The sequence below is a fragment of the Gopherus evgoodei genome, chromosome 1, assembly GCF_007399415.2.
Source record: "Gopherus evgoodei ecotype Sinaloan lineage chromosome 1, rGopEvg1_v1.p, whole genome shotgun sequence".
Taxonomy (NCBI): domain Eukaryota; kingdom Metazoa; phylum Chordata; order Testudines; family Testudinidae; genus Gopherus; species Gopherus evgoodei.
The window spans coordinates 140,836,332-140,859,148 of record NC_044322.1 but is presented as its reverse complement, the minus strand read 5'-3'; the positions used below and the strand labels follow the sequence as shown (position 1 = coordinate 140,859,148).

Here is a 22,817-nt window from a genome sequence, read left to right as displayed (position 1 = left end):
GAGACCTGCTTGCTCGGGGTTCCGGGAATGCGAGAGCAAACCGGGAAAGGAGACCAGCTTCGCCGCGGTTTGCTCTCGCGTTCCCCGAACCACCCTGCAAACCGCAGGGAAGGAGACCTGCTTGCTCGGGGTTCCGGGAACGCGAGAGCAAACCGGGAAAGGAGACCAGCTTCGCCGCGGTTTGCTCTCGCGTTCCCCGAACCACCCTGCAAACCGCAGGGAAGGAGACCTGCTTGCTCGGGGTTCCGGGAACGCGAGAGCAAACCGGGAAAGGAGACCAGCTTCGCCGCGGTTTGCTCTCGCGTTCCCCGAACCACCCTGCAAACCGCAGGGAAGGAGACCTGCTTGCTCGGGGTTCTGGGAACGCGAGAGCAAGCCGGGGAAGGAGACCAGCTTGATTACCAGAGGCTTCCTCCTTCCACGGAGGTCAAGAAAAGCGCTGGTAAGTGTCTACATTGGATTACCAGCGCTGGATCACCAGCGCTGGATCCTCTACACCCGAGACAAAACGGGAGTACGGCCAGCGCTGCAAACAGGGAGTTGCAGCGCTGGTGATGCCCTGCAGATGTGTACACCTTCAAAGTTGCAGCGCTGTAATTCCCTCACCAGCGCTGCAACTTTCTGATGTAGACAAGCCCAAAGAAGGCCACTGTAGGGGAATAAAAGAACACTGGGGAGGGCTGTCAAGTAGGGGTTATCAAGGTGAATGTGGCCCAATTTGGGCTAACTGACACCTATTCCCAACCTGCCTTGCATAGCCACTGGCCCCACAAGTCCTCTGGCCTGACATTCCAACAGGAGCTGCCTCCAACTACTGGTTTCTGGCTTGGGGGACAAGGCAGTAAAGAGGAGTGTGACAAAATTTATTACATGCAGTGTTGCTGTAGCCATGTTGGTCCCACCTTATATTTAGCTGTGACATTCTGAGTACCTTTCCCAGACTTGAAGAAAAGCTCTGTTTAAGCTTGAAAGCTTGTCTCTCTCACCAACAGAAGTTGGTTCAATAAAAGATATTACCTCACACGACTTCTCTCTCTAAGATTTATTATGTTCAGAGCACAGGCCTGGGACAGAGGAGAGGATCTCTCTATGGGAAAGATATAGTGAAACTTCCTCCTCCAAATAATCACATCCTGGTCTTACCTTTCAGAGGTCAGAAACCATTTCTTTTTCTTTCATTACATCCCCTGGACAACAGACCGTTTTTTGGTGACCCACGCTTGGGAATTATCTAACTTTCTAAGTTAAGATGCAGTTTAAATAGTGCTGTATTAAACAGTTTAAATGTGTGATCACTTATGTTACCAGTTTCTATAACCTACCAACAGACTAATCCAAATTTCCTATTGTCGTATACAAAAAATATCATTGGGGACTGCGTCAGTGGTGATGTTACTGGCCAGAGCAAATTTTGGTGGCCAAAGTACTAAACCTGTAAACACAGGACTTTTATTACAGTGGAAAACCTTATTCTTTAGCAGTACTAGGTTTTGGGGGTTTTGTTTTGTTAGCTATAAACAGTCCTATTTTTGTAAGTTGAACAAAAATGATCAGCTGCTACACAGCTTTTTTCCAAAAGCATAAATGAAGTCACTTCTGTCTATTATGTGTTTTAAATGAAACTAATGCAAAATGTTTTAAGGATATAAATACTTTGATAAATCATTATTGAGAAAATATAGTAACTGGTTTGGTGGGGAAATGGTTCAGAGATAATTACCTCTATTTTAATAATATGAACCTTTGCAATTTTTTCATTCTTCTTTTTTTATAGAAAAGAGATTAAACAATTGTTGTCTGAATTGGATGAAGAAAAAAAGATCCGTCTACGATTACAGGTACTTGAATCTTATGTGGTCAAAGGCAACTTTACAGGGATACTGGCAGGTCAAATTTAGCCTCAAACTTAAAACAAGCACTTATAAAACTTAAGATAAATATATTTGAATTTCTTTTTATATTAACAGAATGTATGTATATAAACAAATATATATTCCCCTTGCAGTGTTTGCAATTTATATGCTGTTGCATTGTGTTATCGCATGAAAATTATCTGGAATCTTAATAGCCTATTTTTTATTATCTAAGCTGAAGGAAATACAAAAAAGTAAACAGAGTTTAGCTAGTGAAAAGTGAAATCTGTTTTTAAAATTCTTAGTTTTAATCTAATTTGTTCATAAAGTAGATGAGAGAATTTATGTTTTAAAATGTGATTTACAGTCTGCCACTGACTTTTAAATACGAATTGGTCTTATTTTATTTGAAAAGTTAATTTCAGCTAACAAGATTCTGCTGTTTCCCTTTCACACAATCTGATAGTTCTAAAAAAGTATAATTTAAAAAATATATATATTATTTCCATTAAGAGACCAGGTTCTGTTTCTTTAACATTGAATATGACCTTACTTGGAGTCATCCTATTGAATCAGCCACTTGAGCAGTACTTGACACTGGCAACATGAGTAAATGTAGTAGAACTGAGCCATTATTTGGACCATCAAATATACAGCTTCATATAGAAAGTGACTTTGAAACTGCTTTTCATGGTTTGGGGATTGACATACTTATCATTATCCAGATTTTAACATTAATTTGATATTTTTACTTCTATTTTGTGACATATGTTCACTGTATATTTTTTATACTCATGATGGAAAATCAAAACATGATTTCAATGGGCTGCTCTTACTTAATAACATACTGTCCAACACGAGTAAAGATAGCAGAATTGGAGCCTTCTGAATATTTCTTCTGCATAGGCAGATCTGTGAGAGGCCATCGTTTTTAATAAATAACCAATTCAGCGAAGGTTAATAAACCTCTTATAGAAATTCTTGTATTGGCCTAGCAGTCAGTACCATTCAGAGTTCTGGATTCCAGTTCTTCAGGATAGAGCTAAGTCTGGTCTAAATACAGAGCTGTTCTGATCTAACTGAAGGTGTGATTTTTTTATAACAATTTTATAACTTTTGTTTGTGGACATTCTTATATCAGTTTAACCTAGCTTATATTGGTTGAGCTTGCTAGCTAAACTGATATTATCAGTTTTAAATAGCTATGAGAGTCCACACGCACACAAGTTGCACTGATTTAGCTAAACAAGCGTAACCTCTGTGTGAAGAGAAGCCTTTAGGCTTGGAGGGCTGCAAAGGTTCAGTCTCCACTCAATGGAGAAGACTCTGAGTAAGTTTGTGACATGTTCCAGTGACTATCTTTGCCTGGCTCTGGAAGAAGGGAGCCATCTCCAATTCTCATTAGCAGGAATGAGTCACCTGGATGTATGAGGCTTTTGCTGCTGGGAATAATAAGGGGATAACAGAGTTTCCTCTACTTTCAAGCCCCGCCCTCCCCCCCGAGATAAGATGCAACTGAATATGCTGCTGGCACCATGCTTGAATTTGACCCACCAATAAATCACCTAATGAGATTTTTCTTTGCAGATGGAAGTTAACGACATAAAGAAAATTCTTCAATCAAAATGAATACTTGATAGGTGGAATGTTACATTATTCATCATGACTGTGACTCAAATTTATGCCCCAGCCAAAATAACTTTGTGCCAAATGATCTAAGAATTGCCTCAATATCCCTTTGTTTGAAGGATTAGCACAAGAGTTTTTGATAGCACAACACAAATTCCAATGAAGAAGAAAAAATTCTACGGGATGCAGTTGCTGTATAGCACTGGTTGTGACTGAAATTGATCTTATTGTGCTAAAGTCTCTACTTCAAGATCACAAATGAAATGAAAAAACTCAGGCAGTTTAGTCCATAGTGGTACTATTTTGATGATATTTTTCCATAAATAAAATGTATTTCAGATTATCTGTTTACAAGCTTTATGATTTTGACTTTTTTTTAAATTGTCTTCTGTCACAGGTTCCTAAAATATTTGTACTGCATATAACCAGGAATGAATGTTGATGTTTGGGGGGCGGGGGTATTATTTTGCTTCAGGTAGAACAGCCTACTTTTTGTGTTATGTTTTGAATTCTATTACATATGCAATTTTATGTCCAAAAATAATCCATGAGATAAATTTGTGTAGAATGGCATATTTAAAAAAAAAAAGAAAATCTTGTCTTTACAATGATTTGTGCCTTCTTTTTGCCACCCCCTGATTGGAACTGGTTGCAAACCAGATCTCAATAATGTATCTGCCATGACGACACCAGTCACTTAGGTCCACTAGAGGTCACTCTTCCAATGTATAGCTGCTCAGTCAACATAGCCAGATGTGTGCTATAACAGCATAAGGTTGGGAGCAGCTTTGTCTTACCAGCTGTGGTTTTTTAGCTTTCCTGTTTAATAGGACTCTCATTCAGCTAGAAAATTCATCTCTGCTTGATTTTCATTAGAAAAGTTAAACACCTGCCTCCGTCCCCATTTTTGCACACTTTGAGTGAACAGAATATGCATTACTAAAGCAAAAATAAATAAAATTAACTAAATATCATCAGTTAAAAGGTTGTATTATTTCATACACAAGGTTCTCTTTGTTGTGTGATGTTGTTTAACTTGCTATTTATGTGATGTCATTTGCCACATTCTGTTGTAAGCTTTCTAACAGATGAAATAGAAGGCTCTCTTAATAATACGTTTTAGCAGCTGTGCTTTCTTTCCTGGTTTTATGGAAATCAAGTTTACTCTGTGTGTGTGTGTGTGTGTGTGTGTGTGTGTGTGTGTGTGTGTGTGTGTGTGTGTGTGTGTGCGCGCGCAACGCGCGCACTTGTTTGTTTGTAATGGAGTTTTTCAGCCTTTGAAAGTAACCTATTTCCTTCCTGTTAGTGCAATCAGAAAACAAAGTATAATAAGACTGCTCTGGCTTCATATTTAAATGGCAGCAGATTTCATGTAGCCTGTGAAATGTTTTTAATATGTTTCTCAAATGCCCACTATGTTTATTGAGTTTATCTGAATCAGCTAAATATGGATATTTTTGCACAGCTGTGGAATGAGTGATTGATAATGCTAGTATTAGGAAGTGATAAAATTGCACAAAGGATCTATTATTCATCATATTGAGTTATATTAATTGATACCACCCTGGAGTTCCTGCATCACAGTTTACTATTCTTCCTGCTAAAGGGTGGATGGGACTTATTTCTTAATCTGTCAGTGCCATTCATGAACAGCTGGAGGGGTTCTCATTTGGTTATATGGAGAATTCTTTTAAATATGTTTAAGCACACACAGACGTCCCAGTATACAAATGTGTTAACCTGAAGGATTCTCAACTGGGTGTTCTGTATGGCAATACAGAACATTATCACTGGATCAATTTCCTTTGCTTGTGCTTTTTTTGTAATGAAGGGATCTGAGATTTCAACTTTTGTTAGTGAAAATTACAAGCTTTGATTTAAATTACAGTGTATTCTCAGTTGTAACTGGAACAAAAGCAGTAATTACATATTTTGTTACTGAGATGCTTTTATTTAATGTTTTTAAACAACTGCATTGAGGTTTTTTAAAATAAAATTTATAGTCCCATCATGGTTTTCCAGCAATAAAGATCTTTAGGTTATTAATTTCTGTATCTTTTATGAGGCAAATAACAGTTTGGGGAGAATAGGAGGACATAGGATGTAGCCTGTAAGGATTCTGCGGGGGTTCTGAACTGTGTATATTTGAAACGTATACAGAATTAAACAATTTCATAATGCAGGAGATTCCTAACTTCACCCATGGGGAAAAAAGCTATGGTGCCAGTGGTAAATTAAAGTATTGGTTCCTGGACTGGACCTTGAAATGTAAGAGGCAACTCTGAAAAGTTGCTTTTGTAAAAACCTGTCTGAACTCAGCATGGACTTTCCCAAAATTAGAGTTCATCTATTTTTTTCTCCTGTTAAAATGGTAACTTGTCATTTTACAAGGCTATACTTAGGAGTCCGACATATCGTGCTTTGTTAAAGAAGATAAAATGAGATTTTGTGAAAAAATATTTTGTTCAAAACTTTATTGTTCTGGGAGGAAGATTTCTGAGAAAAACATGTTATTCTTCTGTCTGCATTTCATTATAATAATTAATTTTTTTACAAAGGACATGAAATCCCCCTTTTAAAAAATGAATGATTCAGTAAGACCTGTGGATATTAACCACTTGGAGAAAGGTTCATTTTTATATTCAAAAGAAAAACAGAAAATGCTGGGGAGCTACAAAGTCATTTTGAAATGAAAATGATTAAATGTATTTGAAGAGTCATGTAAAATTACTTTTCATTAACATGCACACACATACACAAACATGCTGGTGGCAAACATGCAATTTGGTGATTGTTTTCTTTCATGTGGAAATTGCTGTAAAGCATCACGTTTATGCCTTTGAGCTATTATTAGTAATTTCTTTTTCCTTTTATAATCACTTGTATCTGGGCCACCATGATGCGTATAATTTGATTCATTGATGTTTTGCCTGTTTTGTGTACGATAATGCTTTATATAGTTCAGTGAAAGAAATTATGTATACCTCAGGTAGCACACTCATAATAAACAGAGCCCCACCATTTACAGATAACTTTAACAAATGCATTTTGTTAAATCTGTTGGGTTCATTTTGTATTTATGCAACTGGTAGGAAATAGTGAAAATCCTTCAAAATGATACTTTAAAAAAAATCAACACTGAAAGGACCTAGTTTCCGCTAGATGTGTGACCATAATTGCTGTTAACATTACTAGAAGAATAAATGTTAAATGAAAATAGAACCCATAATATAAAAAGTATTCAAAGCAGGGATTAAATTCTAGCAGTGAAATTTCATTTTTTGGTCAGACATTTTAATCATGTTCCATTTTATAAATAAGTTATAAATCAACTGTTAGTCCAACAGGTCACTTATTTCCATCTAGAACACTTTCAATACACGTGCTTAAAACAATCTATAATGCACACTGCTCACATCTGTAACATGCTTGTAACATCTAGACATTATAAACTATTTATGAATGTTACCTTAATATAAAGTGTAAACCATCTTTTTATATCCATCAATATTTAAATTTATACCACTGCAAGAAAGATAACAGGTATGGGCAAGGAAAAACCTGCAGGCATGGATGGATGTGCAGAAATATTACTCCATAGCTATTTTAGTCTATCTTAAATCTATTGTGTGTTGTTCTTTTACATTCAAGTTCCAGTAAAGATATAGAAATGTTTAGCCTCTCTGACGGGAAAGTTTGCCTTCCAAGTGAACTAGTCCCCTCTGCACCACCCTCTGCTGCCTTGTCACGTTTGGAAGCAGACAGACTGATATACTGCTGTGCTAAGGCCCTGGTGTTACAAGCTCTTCTGTGGTGAGCCCATTGGATTCAATGGCAGCCGGGGCAGGGGTCAAGGGGAGCAGCTTGTGGGATCAGGGCTTATGTGATCTATAAGCATCTACTATTTGTTTTGATTGTGTTGAAGTGTTGCACTATGTCAGCAGTGTTGCCAACTCTTGTGATTTCAGCCTGCCTAATGCAGTTTTGGCCCCTGCTGAAGTCTCTCTCTCTCTCTCTCTCTCCTCTCTCTGAGAGGCTCCAGTCCTGCTGGGAGGGAGGGGGCAGGGGGAATCCCTCTGATTGCCTTTGCTTCCCCCATTTCCTACCTCCTAGGAAAGAGCAGCCAATCAGGGCTGCTGCAGGAAGTAGGCTGAGTTCCCCACACCCCCACACACCAGGAACCAGGAGAAGGTTTTTGGTAGGGGTGGGAGGAGAGGAAGCAGTAAGTAATGTTCTCACAGGAGGGGAATGGGGAGCAGAAAGAGCACAGCAGTTGAGGGCAGTTCTTCTCCGTCCACTTCTCTTACTCTATCCGTGCAGCATAGGCCTGGTGAGGAGTGAGTGGGAATAAATGTTGGAGAAATTGTGGTGAAAGATTTTATGCATATAAACTAGACATGTCCTGTCATAGAATAATGCATGTTGCTGGGCAAACGACTGAGGTGGAGAGAAATGGGGGGAGGGGGTTGAGAGCTGGCAATGCTGCAGCTACCACACTGGAGGTAAGCAGGGGGATTAAAAAATCAAGACATTAAAAACACAATATAATGAACAAGAAAACATCTCATGAATTGGGGGGGTGAGGGCGACTCACAATTGTTGGAGTTAGCAATACTATGTGGGAACCGTAACTTACCATTGTTCAGAGAGAGGAGAAGGTTAGACCACTTAAGAGATTGTTTGTTTGTTTTATACCCAAAATAACACTTGCCGTTTAGAATTCGATGAAGTGTGTGGAATCACCATATTCAACTTCAGTTACTGGTATCTGAAGGTACTAACGAGAAATCAGCTTTTGCCTGGGACCAGTGGCATGAATCACAAACTGAACTAGCCTGAGCATTGGAGATTTAATTCTAAGCTGCTGCCTTTTCGTCCATTTCCTTCTGGCAGTCAATCCCCTTCACCTTTCCAAGCTCAGAGAATGACTAATTGATGACAATTAATGCTGGTGAATATCAAAAGGTTGAAAGTAGTATCCAGTTCCAGAGCCTCCACAGAACGTCACCCCCATTAGAGTCTAGATCTTTACTACCTCTGTTAGCTTCTACAGTAGGGGAAAGGGTGAGAGGCCCAATGGTTTTTTGGGATCTTCAGAGGGAAGCTGGTAGCAAGATGTGGCATACTGAGATTCCCCAACACCCTGATGAGCCATACAGTGTAACAAACCTGAATGTTTAAAGTGAGAGAGAAAGCAGCAGGACCCAGCAAAGGAGTGTGAGTTCTGCAGTTACAGAGCCAAGACCCTGGAAAAACTCAATGGGAAGAGGCGGCTTGCTGCGTTGTCCTTTCAAGTTCCTAAGAGAAAGTGGAAAAGTGGGCCACTCAGCTCTTCCCTTGTGACAGGATGGTCTATCTCAAGGGAGTCGAGTTTTTGGCTTTTTCTCTTTTCAGATTCAGTAAACTTTCCTGTTTTGGGTTGTTTGTGCGCATGAGACTGGGATTAAGGTCTAATAGCCTAATATTTGGGGATTTTTCTTATATAGGCACCTATTTCCCCCCACCCCTTGTCCCAAATTTTCACACTTTCTATCTGGTCACTCTAAGTGGGATAGAAGTGTAGCATCAAAGGTCATAACACTGCAGCTATCCATGTGTCTTTCTATCTTTTCCAGAAAACCAGGGGGAAAACAATTAGCCAAATACACAAGCTTGTGTGAAAATTACTATTGAGTAGCCCAACCACAATCCTAAATAGAAGAGCCACATTATTGAAACTGCTGGAGGACAGATGAAGCAGGTTAGTAAATGGGACCCTGAGGAAGGGGAAACACTGTATAAAAATCCAGAAACCAAGGAAAATATTCAACACTCTCTAATGGCAGGACATGTCTAATATATATGCATAAAATCTCTTTCACCACAATTTCTCCAACCTTTATCCCCATTCAATCTCTATGTATATTTTAACCTGACTGGTGTGAGGTACCATCGAGATGGTATTTTTAAAAAAATTATTTTGTTGTGCTACGGACTGATTTTTCTGGTCCTATTTTCCAAATCAACCCCTAGTTCTCTGGGCTAACTTGTCTATCCAGGTCATTTTCCCAGTGTGTCAGATATGGCCATTTTTTGTTAGGAAAGTTGTCTGCAAAGATTGATATAAATTAGTTTCCTAATAGCTGTAACATTGTAATAACATCGTATTATAACAATATAATTTATATATTGTTTCTTAACTGACGAGAAGCTATTGAGTGTAACTTGTTTTATTGTCTTTATGCACTATGAATATACCCAGTCTCCATTGCTGATTTCTAGCTCCACTGGGAAGGCCTGGAATCAGCTGCTGCTGCTGCTTAGTAGGGGAGCAATACTGGGTCAGAAGGAGGAGCAACAATATTAAGTAAAATAAAAGGACACGTTGCTACCTGCTTTAAAGGAACATCATCAACAAACTGAACTGGGCTTAAATTGCAAAATGTGGAACTTGAAAACACAACACTTGATTAGAAAAACAGGGCAAAGGCTGCTTCTAGGAAGAATTAATGTAATAAAGAAAAAAAGATATATGTTCTTGTTTCATCACACACAAAGCCTGCTACTGTGTGTGATGTAACAAACACACACACACACACTTCAAAGGAAGAGTATAGGCCAAGAAAGACTTCACTTTGACCACACAAATTAAAATAGTAATTAATAAATGATTAATAGATCAAGGTTAGCAAAATGTGTGTGCCCCTAGGCCTCACTTTATCCTTACCTAGAGTAAACAAGGTTCTGACCCTCCCATGGCAGGCTACTCTTGCCTTAGGGCCACTTTATGCAAGCAGTATAGTGTAAAGAGACCACAGCACAGTCAACAGCATGGCTACTATTATCAGTTTACCTCGTGCCAGAATAATCTAATATTTATTCTTAAACTGAATGTTTTGTAACATAAAATAAGTAATCTTGCCCTCTAAAAATGCTACATACCTACCACAATATCTCTGGAAGACAGTTTCACAATAAATTTAGGAGACTTCTGAGAAGACAAAGTAGATTTTAAAAAGTGAATTTTTGCTATCTTGCAGTAGATCAGTGATGAAGACTATTTTAAAATATTGGTGAGCATAGTTAAAGGGAAAAAGCGATTTGCACAAGAAACAGGAATACTGCAGTGAAAAAAGTGGTGTATGTGCTAACTTAGTTGGGGGAAAGTTATCATTGGGCTCTTGCTTAAAAAAGGTAAAAGAATAGAAAATAACTTAGTCATAAATGACCTTCATTTGTGCAGCTTTGAGACTTGAAATCAACTCCTGTTATGCCATCACTAAATAAAATCTGTTGGTAGGTAACGAAGAATGCAAGAAAGCAGAAATAATGAACAGTGAATTTTTGTTTCTAAAAGTTATGCCAGAATGCTACATTTTTAATTTTACATGGCAATCGGATGAGGGATCAAGCTTGCAGAAATACAGTCTGTCCAGTACAAATCTGGGAAAGGTATTATGTAACTTCCCCCTGGTTGCTTCTATTTGCTAACAACTTAAGTCAGTTGGAATTTTTTTAGGACCTTCCGTATTCAGTTAAGTATTAAGCCACTGGGCCATTACAGTCCTGAGCATTTTTTTAAATGTTAGCTAAGAAATAGTTGGCACATGCTAAGAGGGAAACCGGTACTCCTGCCTCGTTCATTGCCAACTAAGGCATCTGGATTGGAACATCCATTTTTAAAACTGAAGTCAGCTCAGTTTAGGCTGGTGACATCTTAAAGTGAATAAATAGAAACTGAGACAGATACACTCAAAACCCCTTACTGCATCAGATAACGATCGTACTCTAGTCAGCCCAAAACAAGGTAGGCAAAGCCTTATGTTAAATAAAGCCCACGAGGGCATTTTGGTTTTGGTACAACACAGAAAGACAAATAAGACACCTTGAAACATTATAAAAAGGTTTCAGAATACAATGCATTATTGGAGACTTCTGTAGGGTCACTGTCTAGAATCAATCCATCTTTTTATACTCCCTCATTTGCCTGTTTTGTTAACTTGACTAATGTGTATTTAACTTTTTCATTACTAACAAAACTGTCCTCCCCTGCTTACATATTATATTGAAGCTGAACAGTTGAATGGGTAAAAAAAAAATTGGAATATTTAGCTGTGTGTGCATTAAAATTTGGGTAGCTGCCCACACATAGGAGCAAGAAAACTGGCTGAACCAGGCTAAAGTATTTATCTATTCTGTACCTACAAGTCCAAACCAACCTCTTAAATTAAATGTCAATTACCTGCTCAATGTGGTTCTGTTTGGGAGAAATACTGTAGTTTTAATGATAAAAGTGATCATCTTTTCAAAATGCATGAGCTCATATCTACATTGGAATGGGAACTTTAAAGGCTGCACTCACTTCTTCCTTTACTGGAGCTCTCAACATTTATCAAGGCTGAGCAAGTTGCAATCAGGGAGGAAAAGATCCCAGGTATCTGGTCTGTTCACTGTGCTTGGCATTATCTTCAGCAGGCTACAGTGAGCCAGGGCAGGGCCTAGGACTCAGCCCAGCTGCTTTCACTTCTCTGTAGATCTCCAAAGCACCCCCACCCCAGCCCTCCCCACCAATCTCTCTTCCTCACACACCCACTTAAGCAAGTGTGGACTTGGCTTCCCATGTACCCAGGGAAATGTTTGCAGGGCCCAAGTTCCCTTTGTGAAGCCAAAGATACAGAATGGCTTGGGCTGAGTTTTGTGCAGGGAAGAATCGCTGCTGCTCTGCTTACAAGAGATGAGGAGGGGAAGGAACCACTTTTGTGACATTTGTAATGTTGCAACATGTTACCAACACATTTTGCTACCTGAAGCAGTTCTTGACCCATGGGTGTTCTTTGCTGCCTTGTCATAATTTACTACTTCTATCTTTCCCCATTCTCTTGTCCATAGGTAGCAAACTGTGATAGATGTGAGCACACCTGTCACAATTTGCTAATTCCCCTAAATACCCTAATTACTGGGGGTAGCAAGTTGTAATGTTTGCCCTGCCCAGCCACTTGAGAATTTGGGCTGGTTCTCTGGGATGGCGGCAGGGTGGAGGGGGACCGAGCAACTCTGGGCAAGTGTGCCCTAAGGCCAGGGATGCCTTCTACACTTTTGGGGGCTCTGGGTTCCCTGTGGAGGAAGCTGGGGGGAGCTGGATACCCGCTATCCTGGCCTGCCAGTTGCAGACTCTCCAGTCACAAATTGCTACCATTGTGAAATCTCTATTTTAAATTTGGACACACAAAAAAAAAGTATTTTTCTAATTTGGAAAAGCATTCTACAGAATTAAACTGCTGGGTTATTGTATGTAAAACCCTGTATGAAGATGTTTTTTTCCCCTTTATTAGTCTCTTTCCATTATAGATCAGAAACTGTACAGTAAACAAACATTTAATGTACACAAAACACTGAAACTAGTGCAAACCACAGTAAACCATATTTGAAATATGATGAATTCATTTTAGATGCAAACTAGTTGGCAGAAAAATCTACCATGACCCTTATACAGACTCCCCCTCCTCATGGGCTCACATATTGATCACGTTTTCAAAACAAAATTTGCACATCATTCTTTTGGCACAATGAGCGTTTTCCTTCTCTTATTCCAGAGATATTTTCTCAGGCCTTTCCCTCACTTTTTTTTTTTAAACTCAGAATAGCTTCTGCACCTTAGTTACCCTAAGCATAGGCATAGCTTGACTTGCATGGGGTGGGGAGGGGCAGTAAATTCTGCACCTGCTTGAGGCTTGCAGTTTGGGGGGGAGGAGGGGAGCAGTGCTCTCTGCCTCTCCTCAAACTACACCCATGACCCCAACTTAAACAAAACATAACACAAATTTTGTTTTTTAGCAGTGAAGAAAAGGCCTAAGGGCTAGAGTCACAAAGGGCATTCCACTGGTCAGTATTACAAAGACCAGCTTTTAGGGACCAAGAAAGTCACAAGAACACCATCTGTGCTTCACAATCTTGCATTAGGTGCCTAAGCTTCCTATACAGTGAATGGAGAGAGAGAGAGGTGGCTCAGAGTGAAATCCACAAAAACCAGCATGCTAGGCAGGGAACTGCCTAAGACAGCCAATGGAAGATTGCCAATCAGAGGTGTGTGTGCTAAGACCCACTTCCTCAAAGGTCTGTGCTTATGTTCCCAGTGCAGCAGGCACCCAGCTCTGCCCAGAGATCCATGAATGGGAACCCCACTCCTGGAATCAGGCAGCTAAACTGTTTCTCCAGCAAATGAGCTAGGCAGGTGTCTAACTGCCACAGAAGGTGGTACCCACCTTGTAACTTCTATTGCAGTAGTTAGAGCACTCACCTGGGATGTGGGAGACTCCTGGTCAGATCCTCTCTTCCCCTCTGCCTGAGGGGGGAATTGAACCTGAGTCTTCTACATCACAGCTGAGTGCACTAACCACTGTAATAGAAGATATAAGGTAGCTAGTGACCCATCTTATTGTCCTCCAGTGAGATCCACCTATTGGCTCAGGTTCCACTCACAAGATATGCATTGCCTCCTTCCCCCATCTTCCCTGGTTTGCAAATTGCTCTGAGCCTTACGTGCGATATAGGCACTCAGATGTCTAGAATAAGGCAGCAGTGCACATGCTCAGGGCAGAAAATTAGGTACCTAAGAAACTTCTACCCTGAAAATGCAGGTGCCTAAAGCATTTGGCAAGAGTTTGGGAATTGAGGTAGAGCCTTAAACTGGGATGTAGACACCTAAACCTTTATGAATCTAGCCCTAAGTCTCTATAAAGAGGAACAGGGAGGACCAGGGAATTATAGACCGTTCAGACTAATTTTGATACCTGGAAAGATGCTGGAACAAATTATTAAACAAACAATTTTTGAGCATGTAGAGGATAATTGGGTTCTAAAGGATAGCCAGCATGGACATTTCAAGAACAAATCATGCAAAACCAACCTAATTGCCTTCAACACGGTTACTGACCTAGTGGATAAAGGGAGAAGCAGTAGATGTGCTATATTTTGATTTTAGTAAGGTTTTTAACACAGTCCCACATGACAGTCACATAAGCAAATTAAGGAAATATGGTCTGGTTGAAGGACTATATTCAAAGAATAGTTAAGAATGGTTCACTGTCAAACTGGGAGGATGGATCTAGTGGGATCCTGAAAAGGCCAGTCCTGGGTCCATATTTTAATTAATGACTTGGCTAAGGGAATGGAGAATATGCTTATAAAATGTGCAGATGACACCCAGCTGGGTGGGGCTGCAAGGGCTTTGGAGTGTCAGATTAGAATTCAAAATGATCTTGACACACTGGAGTAAATGGTCTGAAATAAATAGGATAAAATTCATTAAGGACAAATACAAAGTACTACATTTAGGAAGGAAAAATCAGTTGCCCAAATACAAAATGGGAAATGACTGATTATAATGCCGTACTGCAGAAAAGGATCTGGAGGTTACAGTGGAATGCACACTAAATATGAGTCAACAATGTAATACTGTTGCAAAAAAAGCAAAAGCAACTTCGGGAAAGATGTGGACATTTTGGAGAAAGTCCAGAAGGGAGCAACAAAAACGATTAAAGGTCTAGAAAACCTGACAATACAAGGAAAGATTGAAAAATTAGGATTTGTTTAGCGTGGAGGAGAGAAGGCACGGGAGGAGGGGAAGGATAATATTCTTCAAGCACATAAAAGATTGTTTTAAAGAGGAGGGTGATAAATTGTTCTCCTTATCCACTGAGGACAAGGCAAGAAGTAATGAACTTAAATTGCAGCAAGGGAGATTTAGATTAGATATTAGGCAAAACTTCCTAACTGTCAGGGTGGTTAAGCACTGGAACAAATTACCTGCGGAGGCTGTGGAATCTCTGTCATTAGATGTTTTTTAAGAACAGGTCCCTTAGACAAACACCTGTCAGAGATGGACTAGATAATATTTAGTCCTGCCTCCGTGCCAGGGACTACTAGAATAAATGACCTATCAGTTCCCTTCCAGTGCTACATTTCTCTGAGTGCTCCATTACTTCACTCCTCCTCTCTGGACTTAAAAAAAAACCAAATGGAGGATACAATTGAAATGTACAACATTTAAAAAAATGTCCAACAGAGGTAAAAAACCTGCTGATTAATAGAGTGTTAGGGAAGGACTCCTGCAATCTTCTATGGTTGCCCAGACTGACAATGTCTAAACTAAGGTCAACTTTATTCTGAACGAGTGTGCACACGGGGATTTAAGGTGCTGGAATGTATGTGTTGTAACTTCACATCTTTATATAGACATGCCCTTAATAAGGGAAGAGAATAAGGGAAATGGGGGGGGGAAGGGGAGGAAAGCCTCTGTTAATTCCTTTAGTTTAAAATGCATTAACTGGTTTTCCATGACACCGACACAAATAGGGGTGGTTGTAGGCACGCAGACACACATACCGCTGATGGTGAAGGAGCAGTGTTAGGCACACAATCAGTATCAGAGTTGTAAAGCTCTGAATGATAATGCTTAATGTAACATCTGAGTCAGCATTACAGTCTGCATCCTTAGCATTAAGAAAATGTGTTTTTATTGTGGGACAACTAGCGTGCATCAGCTATCTCCCTGAGAAAACAGTGGAGACATGGCACTTAATTTTGTCAAAAGAGAACCAATTCAAAGGAGTGACAGGATAATTCATTTTTAAAAATCCTCGATTTTGGCAGTGCAAAACAGTAAACCTATCAGAATGAAAAACATCACTGAAATGTATCAAAACAAAATATGTAGCATACATAAAAAGCTATGAACTTAAAATATTCAACTGGAAGCATAAACAACTCAGTAGAAAAAAATCAACACTTATGTAAGCAACTAATGAAGTAATAGAAGCACTTCAGTGCTTGCAAGATGGGGAACTACAGAAATAAGTTTTCAATGCGAGAGAGAACAGCAAAAGTATGAAGCTATTACACCCTAAAGGCTCAGATACAAAAAGGCAAATTAAAAGAACTCCAAATTTATTTATTTATTTTAATGTCATGACTTTCAGATGTAAATCTCAGGATGTTTGAACACTTGTTGCCAACCTATCTCTGGGTTGTATGCCTATATTAGGTAAAATCTACAGTAGAAGTTTACCTTTCTGGAGGATTTAATACTGTCAAGGTTTTTTCCCCCACTTTGAACTTTAGCATCCGAAAAGTGGGGACCTGCATGATCACTTTTAAGCTTAACTACCAGCTTAAATTTGGTACGCTGCCACCAGCCAGAAGTCTGTGTCTGGCACACTTTTGTTCCCCCAAAACCTTCCGTGGGGAACCCAAACCCCTTGGGTCTTAAAATAAGGAGAAATAACCATCACCCCTTTCTTCCCCCCCCCAGACTTTCCCCTCCCTGGGTTGCCTTGGGAAGCTTCATACTGATCCAAACTCCTTGGATCTTAAAACAAAGAGGAATTAACCTTCCCCCCTCCTTTCCCCCCCATCAATCCCTGGTGAGTTTAGACTCAATCCCTTGGATTCTAAAACAAGGAAAAATCAATCAGGTTCTTAAAAAGAAATCTTTTAATTAAAGAAAAGGTAAAAATTATCTCTGTAAAATCAGGATGGAAAATGCTTTACAGGGTACTCAGATTCATATAGACTAGAGGAACTCCCCCTACCCCAGCCTGAGATTCAAAGTTACAGCAAACAGAGGTAAAAATCCTTTCAGCAAAAAGATACATTTCCAAGTTAAGAAAACAAACATAAGACTAATCTGCCTTTCCTGGCTATTACTTACTATTTTGAAACATGAGAGACTGATTCAGAAAGATTGGAGAAAACCTGGGTGTACCTCTGGTCCCTCTTAGCCCCAAGAGGGAACAAGGAACCAAACAAAAAGCACAAAGACTTCCCTCCACCAAGATTTGAAAGTATCTTGTCCCCCGGTCAGGTGTCAGCCAGGTTCGCTGAGCTTCTTAACCTTTTACAGGTAAAAGAGACATTAACCCTGAACCATCTGTTTGTGACAAATACCAAGACAATATAGTTCCTGTGGGCCAGATTTTTAAAAGTATTAGGCAACTAGTGGGATTTTCAAAAGCATCTAGGTGGTTTCACCCTTCAAAAATCTGGTCTATGGTGAATAGTTAGGAACCAAGTTCTACATACAAATGGCAACATGTGAAATACCACTGTGGCATTGCATAGAGCAAGAACCACCTGCCAAAGCAAGCCCCATTGGCAGATCAAGGAAACTTAAAAAGTGTTGACACCAAACCAGGAAATCAGCGAGCCTTAACGTCACGTGATCCCAAAGAAAAAAGTGTGTATTTAAAAAATGAAAAAAGAGCAAAACTGTAGGATTAGAAACAAATGTTGCCATACACGCAGGAAGCGCTACACGGGGCTGTGATTGCTGAAGCTCTTCCAACTCTTAATAGTCTTTTCAGAGATGAGCTGCTATTAAACTGTCCGTTAAATGGCACACGCCGCCCAGCTGCACAAGGGTGAGGCAGGGAAATGCTGAAGTGCTCCGGGTAAGGATACTAACACGTGACGGGGTAAATCATTTCAGGGAGCGAAGCTGCGGGCTCCCCGGACGCGTGTGACCATTAGTGAGCCGGGGCGGGGGCATGCGAGATGTTGCTCCGACTCGCGGCTCGGCAGGAGCCTGGTCTGGGCGCTGAGATGGGGCAAAAAGCCCCCCCCCCCGCGCTCTGGGGGGGGTCCCAGTTACCCCCCTCCCGGCCGCCTTCTCCGCTGGCTCTCGCCCCGCAGCGCCCAGACGCCGCTCGCAACAGCGGCTCCTCCCCCCCGGCTCTAGTACTGCCCCCGGGCCCCGCCCCCGCTCCCAGCTGTTTACACCCCCCGGGTGCGGTGTGGAGCTGCAGGCGCCGCCTGGGAGGGAGCCGACTTCTCCCCAGCGCGGCCGGCGGGCGGGGTCGGGGCGCTCCGCGGAGCCCTGTCCGCGGCGCCGCTGTTCCTGCCCCGCGTGACTGACGTCCGAGCTCCGCTCCCGGGACGGCGGCTCTGCGGAGAAGTTTCCCCAACTCCTGCCCCGCGCCCGGGCTGAGCCCCCCCCCCGTCACCCTCCCGGGGCAGGCGGCAGCGCCCCCATGTAGCGCGGGGCCCCGGCCGGGCGGGCGGGCGCCATGGAGGGCAGCGGGGGCGCCGCGGCGGAGCAGCAGCATTTCCTCAGCGGGGAAGCGGAGCAGCAGCCCGGGGCAGAGGCGGGTGCCGAGGCGGCGGGGCCGGGAGCGGAGAGCAGCGTCCCGGCCCCGCGGCAGCGCTCCCTGCGGGCCGTGTACGTGCTGAACGACAGCCCGAAAGCCGGGGCCGGGGCGCGGAGCCCGGAGGCCGGGGCGCTGCAGTGCCTGGGGCGAGCCTGCGAGGCGCAGGGGGCCCAGCTCACCACCGTCAACTTCGGGGAGCTGGACTTCGGGGAGACGGCGGTGCTGGACGCCTTCTACGACGCAGGTGAGCGGGGCGGCGCTGGGCACAGGCGGGGCTACCCCCCCCCCATAGTAACCCCGGTATTTCCACAAGCCAACACGTAGCCAGCGCCAGCGGTGCTCAGACACCTTCGGTAAGGGGGGGGGGCGGAGCGGTGCCAGGGTTTTTGGCGCCCTAGGCGGGGGTCCTTCCGCGCTCCCGGTCTTCGGGGCACTTCAGCGGCGGGGCCCGGAGCGAGTGAAGGACCCGCCGCCGATGACCCAGAGCGCAGAAGGACCCCCTGCCGCCGAATTGCCGAGACCCCCCCCCCATCCTGGTGTCCCAGGCGCCCCCCGGCGGGGGGGGGGGGCGGTAATCAGTAGGTCCAGCAATGGCTACTAGCCAGGCTCACCAGGGCTGCAACCCCCTGCTGCGGTGTCTCTAGCCTCAGTTTTGCCCGAAGCTGGGAGCGGGCGCCAGGGGCTGGATTGCTGCACGATTGCCGGTTCTGTTCATTCCCTGTGAAACCTGAAGCGTTGGCCCCGTTGGAAGCCACGCCAGACTAGGATGGATGGACCCTTGGTCTGCCCCAGTATGGCCATTCTTGTGTAAATAAATCAGATTCCTTTTGTCGCCAATCGCCAGACCTGCGTGGGGCCCTAAACAGTTTCTTAGTTTGCTTATGCCTAGTGCCTCCCCTAGTTGTAGATTTTGTCCCCCTCTTCTCTGATGTTGGGGATTGGTGACTGGAGCGTTGGCTCCGGAGTTTTGATTCAGACTCTGCTCTGCTTAGTCTTCATCTTGCGGGCTCCCTGGGGACTGTATGGGCAGTAGAAGAGGGTGATCCCCATGCATCCCTTGGAATAAGAAGAGGGGCAGGAGCAGAGCCTGTCCCAGGGGTCTGTGAAAACATGACAACCAATGCCAGGCAAAGGAGCTGCTGTTGGTGGATGCAGCGCATTTAAAAAAAAAAATGGGCAAGATGGAAGGGGGACCTATTTAGAGGGGAGTGGAGTGAGCAAGGTAATATCCTTGCCTTATGTGGAGGGAAGTAAGAGTTTTTGCCCCAGAATGCCTTTGACAATGAGAACTGAAGAAACTGCCCCTCCCACCGCCCCCCCAGAGCTCTTGCATTTTCTCTATACGAGGGGTTCTCATGGACAGCTCCCTTCTGATAATCTTGCAGACAGGGCCGTCCTTAGGATTTATGGGGCCCTAGGCAGTATTATTAAACTGGTGCCCCTGTCCCGGGTGGCAGCCCAAGCTGACAGCCTGGTGGGGGAGGGGGAGGAGGGACTTGACAGCAAAGGATAATGAGATGCCCAGCCTGCCTCATAGTGGCGGAGAGTCACAGTTCACCGCAGAGACTTCCATGCACTCTCCCTCGTGCAGAATGGACATGAAGAAAGTACCTAATTAAAAGCACTAAAATTTGGGAATAAAAAATGTCAGTCACAGGTTTTTTGATATGCCTTAAACTTTGTCAGAGATTTATTTGCAAAAACTTCATAGTAAGGGTGAGTCAGCTGTCCTGCTGAATACAACATTACATATAATGGAATACATGATGCAGCTCTTGTCTGTTTTACATTTTCTTCATCAGTATTTCTAAATTGAATTTATATTTTAAATGTACTCAAATCTTAAACCAGCATTCCAGATTACTACATATTTAACTCACTGAAACAAAGACATTCTTTTAAATTAATCAGAGAGGTTTAGTGTGTTCATAACAATGTTCATTGCTTTTAGAAAAAGGGAACAGTAATTTACTTTGTGTGATCTCCATAACAAGAGACATGGTTATGAAATTTCAGCAACTTTAAAAAAAAATGTTTCCAAAGATTTTAGGTATAACAAGGATTTTGTCTTACTAAGGTACTGATTTTGCTTGAGGGTTCTTTTAAAACTAGTTTGTCGGATAGTCAGAAGTAAAGAAAGGGAATTCTTTGTCCAGCTATCTGGAAGGGAAGGACTGTTGTCCCTTTAAGGGCTCTCTTCGGTGGGGAGTGGGGGGAGAGGTGGTGAAGGGATGGACAGAAAGGACAGGAAGACTTGGAAGCACTTTTTTTTTTTAACTGTAGTAATTAAAATGTGTATTTTAGGTAAGGGAGGTCTTTTGAAGGATTTATTAAAAAAAACTATGTCTGAAGATCCATACATTTAAGGCTAAAGATGATTGTGCATCTAAAACTCTATGCAAGCATTTTTTAGAAATGTGATTTTATAATCTTCACCAGCTCACTAATGAAATATTTTTAAAGCAAATTTTAAACTAAGGTCCTGTAGACTGACATGTTATGTGTAAATATTACATTAATGCACAACTGTTTTTGTCAGTAAAGTCAGAAACTGACAGTATAAAAATTTATTTGGGCATAAGCTTTCGTGGACATCTGATGAAATGGGTTCTAGTCCACAAAAGCTTATGCCCAAATAATTTGTTAGTCTTTGAGGTGACACAAGGACTCGTCCTTGTTTTTGCTGATGCAGACTAACAGGACTACCACTCTGAAACCTGTCAGTATATACCTTGGAGTTGGCAAATGCCTGTTAAATGGCTTTATTACCTCTTGAATGTCTCTTTAACAGTTTCAATGTTGTGCTAATAGGTCTGGCAGGCTGGAGGTTTTTTCACTTTTAACTACTAGATTCCCTCCCAAGGAAGACTCACCAGGCTAGAGCAGCCATCTGTGGGAGCCTGCATGAAGGGTCAGAACAGGGATAGGAAAACAAGCGGTGGACACTAAGACCCAGTGGTGCCCCAAATTTTCAGGTGCCCTACGCAGCTGCCTATGGCCTTGTCTACACTACAAAGTTGCAGCGCTGGTGAGGGGGTTACAGCGCTGCAACTTAGGATGTGTACACACCTGCAGGGCATTACCAGCGCTGCAACTCCCTGTTTGCAGCGCTGGTCATACACCCGGTCGTGCCTCGGGTGTAGAGGATCCAGCGCTGGATCACCAGCGCTGGTCATCAGGTGTAGACACTCACCAGCGTTTTTGTTGACCTCCATGGAATAAGCAGGTATCCCAGCATACCTGAGGAAGCCTCTCTGGTAATTAAGCAAACTCCACTGCCCTCCAAGCAGGTCTCCTTCCCCGCGGTGTGCTCTGGCGTTCCCCGACCCCCCCCCCCAAGCAGGTCTCCTTCCCCGCGGTGTGCTCTGGCATTCCCCGACCCCCCCTCCAAGCAGGTCTCCTTCCCCGCGGTTTGCAACGGCGCTGCAGTGTGGCCACATCTAACACCACTTGCAGCGCTGGTTGCTGTAAGTGTGGCCACTCTGCAGCGCTGGCCCTATACAGCTGTACTAATACAGCTGTAACAACCAGCGCTGCAAAATTGTAGAAGTAGACATACCCTTAGTTGCCTATGCCTAAGGACGGCCCTGCTTGCAGACCACCTTACCCACTCCCCCCACCTTTTATGATTCCTAACTTCCTTGTGGCAGCTATTGCTTCCATGGCAAAGTGATGTCAGCACAGCGTTTAATGTATTATAGTTGCTTTTTAATAAGATTTAGTAGCTGGAAGGAGGAGGAAATCTGACTAACCAGCTCTCTGGAAAGTACAGGTGCTTCATGAACCACTATCCAGGAACTTCTTCTGTTGTACTGGAACTGGATTGGAGGACTGAGGGCATTTGGTAATGGGACATAAAACCTGTCTTTAGGTCACCTAAGGCGGCTAGGCATTTGAGTTTCATTGAAATTCAGGGGATTTGGACATCTAACCCCTCCTTTAGGCTCTTTTTTATACCCGAGCCATAGTGTTTTAAGAGATTAAATATGATGATCTGGTTTTCATTTTCTAGGACCATCAATCCAATACTGCACAAAGAAACTGAATTTTGCTTTAAAAACAAAAAATTATAAAATGCTGTGTTGAAAAGCCTGTTGTCACTCTGGAAAGAATCTACCAGAAGTCTCTTCTTTCTCTTGAGGTGGGGGGAAAGCCAGACTGTGTAAGCAAGGAAGACTGGGTTTTAGAGGGGTACAAGTGGATTTAAATTTTC

At 42.6% G+C, this 22,817-nt stretch overlaps 2 protein-coding genes across 9 annotated transcripts in view; both read left to right on the top strand.

The window, feature by feature from the left end:
- Window positions 1-4,597, top strand: part of SH3KBP1 (SH3 domain containing kinase binding protein 1) — a 366,732-nt gene extending 362,135 nt beyond the window's left edge. For all 5 annotated transcript variants that reach the window (XM_030574488.1, XM_030574496.1, XM_030574505.1 and 2 more), the window contains 2 exons: window positions 1,775-1,838; window positions 3,441-4,597. In XM_030574488.1, the coding sequence (XP_030430348.1) occupies window positions 1,775-1,838; window positions 3,441-3,482 (106 nt within the window). In that variant the 3' untranslated portion in view covers window positions 3,483-4,597. The remainder of the gene's footprint in view (window positions 1-1,774; window positions 1,839-3,440) is intronic.
- A 14,087-nt stretch (window positions 4,598-18,684) lies between these two features.
- The window catches only part of MAP3K15 (mitogen-activated protein kinase kinase kinase 15), a 177,432-nt gene continuing 173,299 nt past the window's right edge, over window positions 18,685-22,817 (top strand). Inside the window, exon 1 of one of the 4 annotated variants that reach the window (XM_030574386.1) lies at window positions 18,685-18,848. The gene's annotated coding sequence lies outside the window, so the exon portion shown is untranslated. The remainder of the gene's footprint in view (window positions 18,849-22,817) is intronic. The other 3 variants (XM_030574378.1, XM_030574360.1, XM_030574369.1) reach the window with 3 other exon arrangements.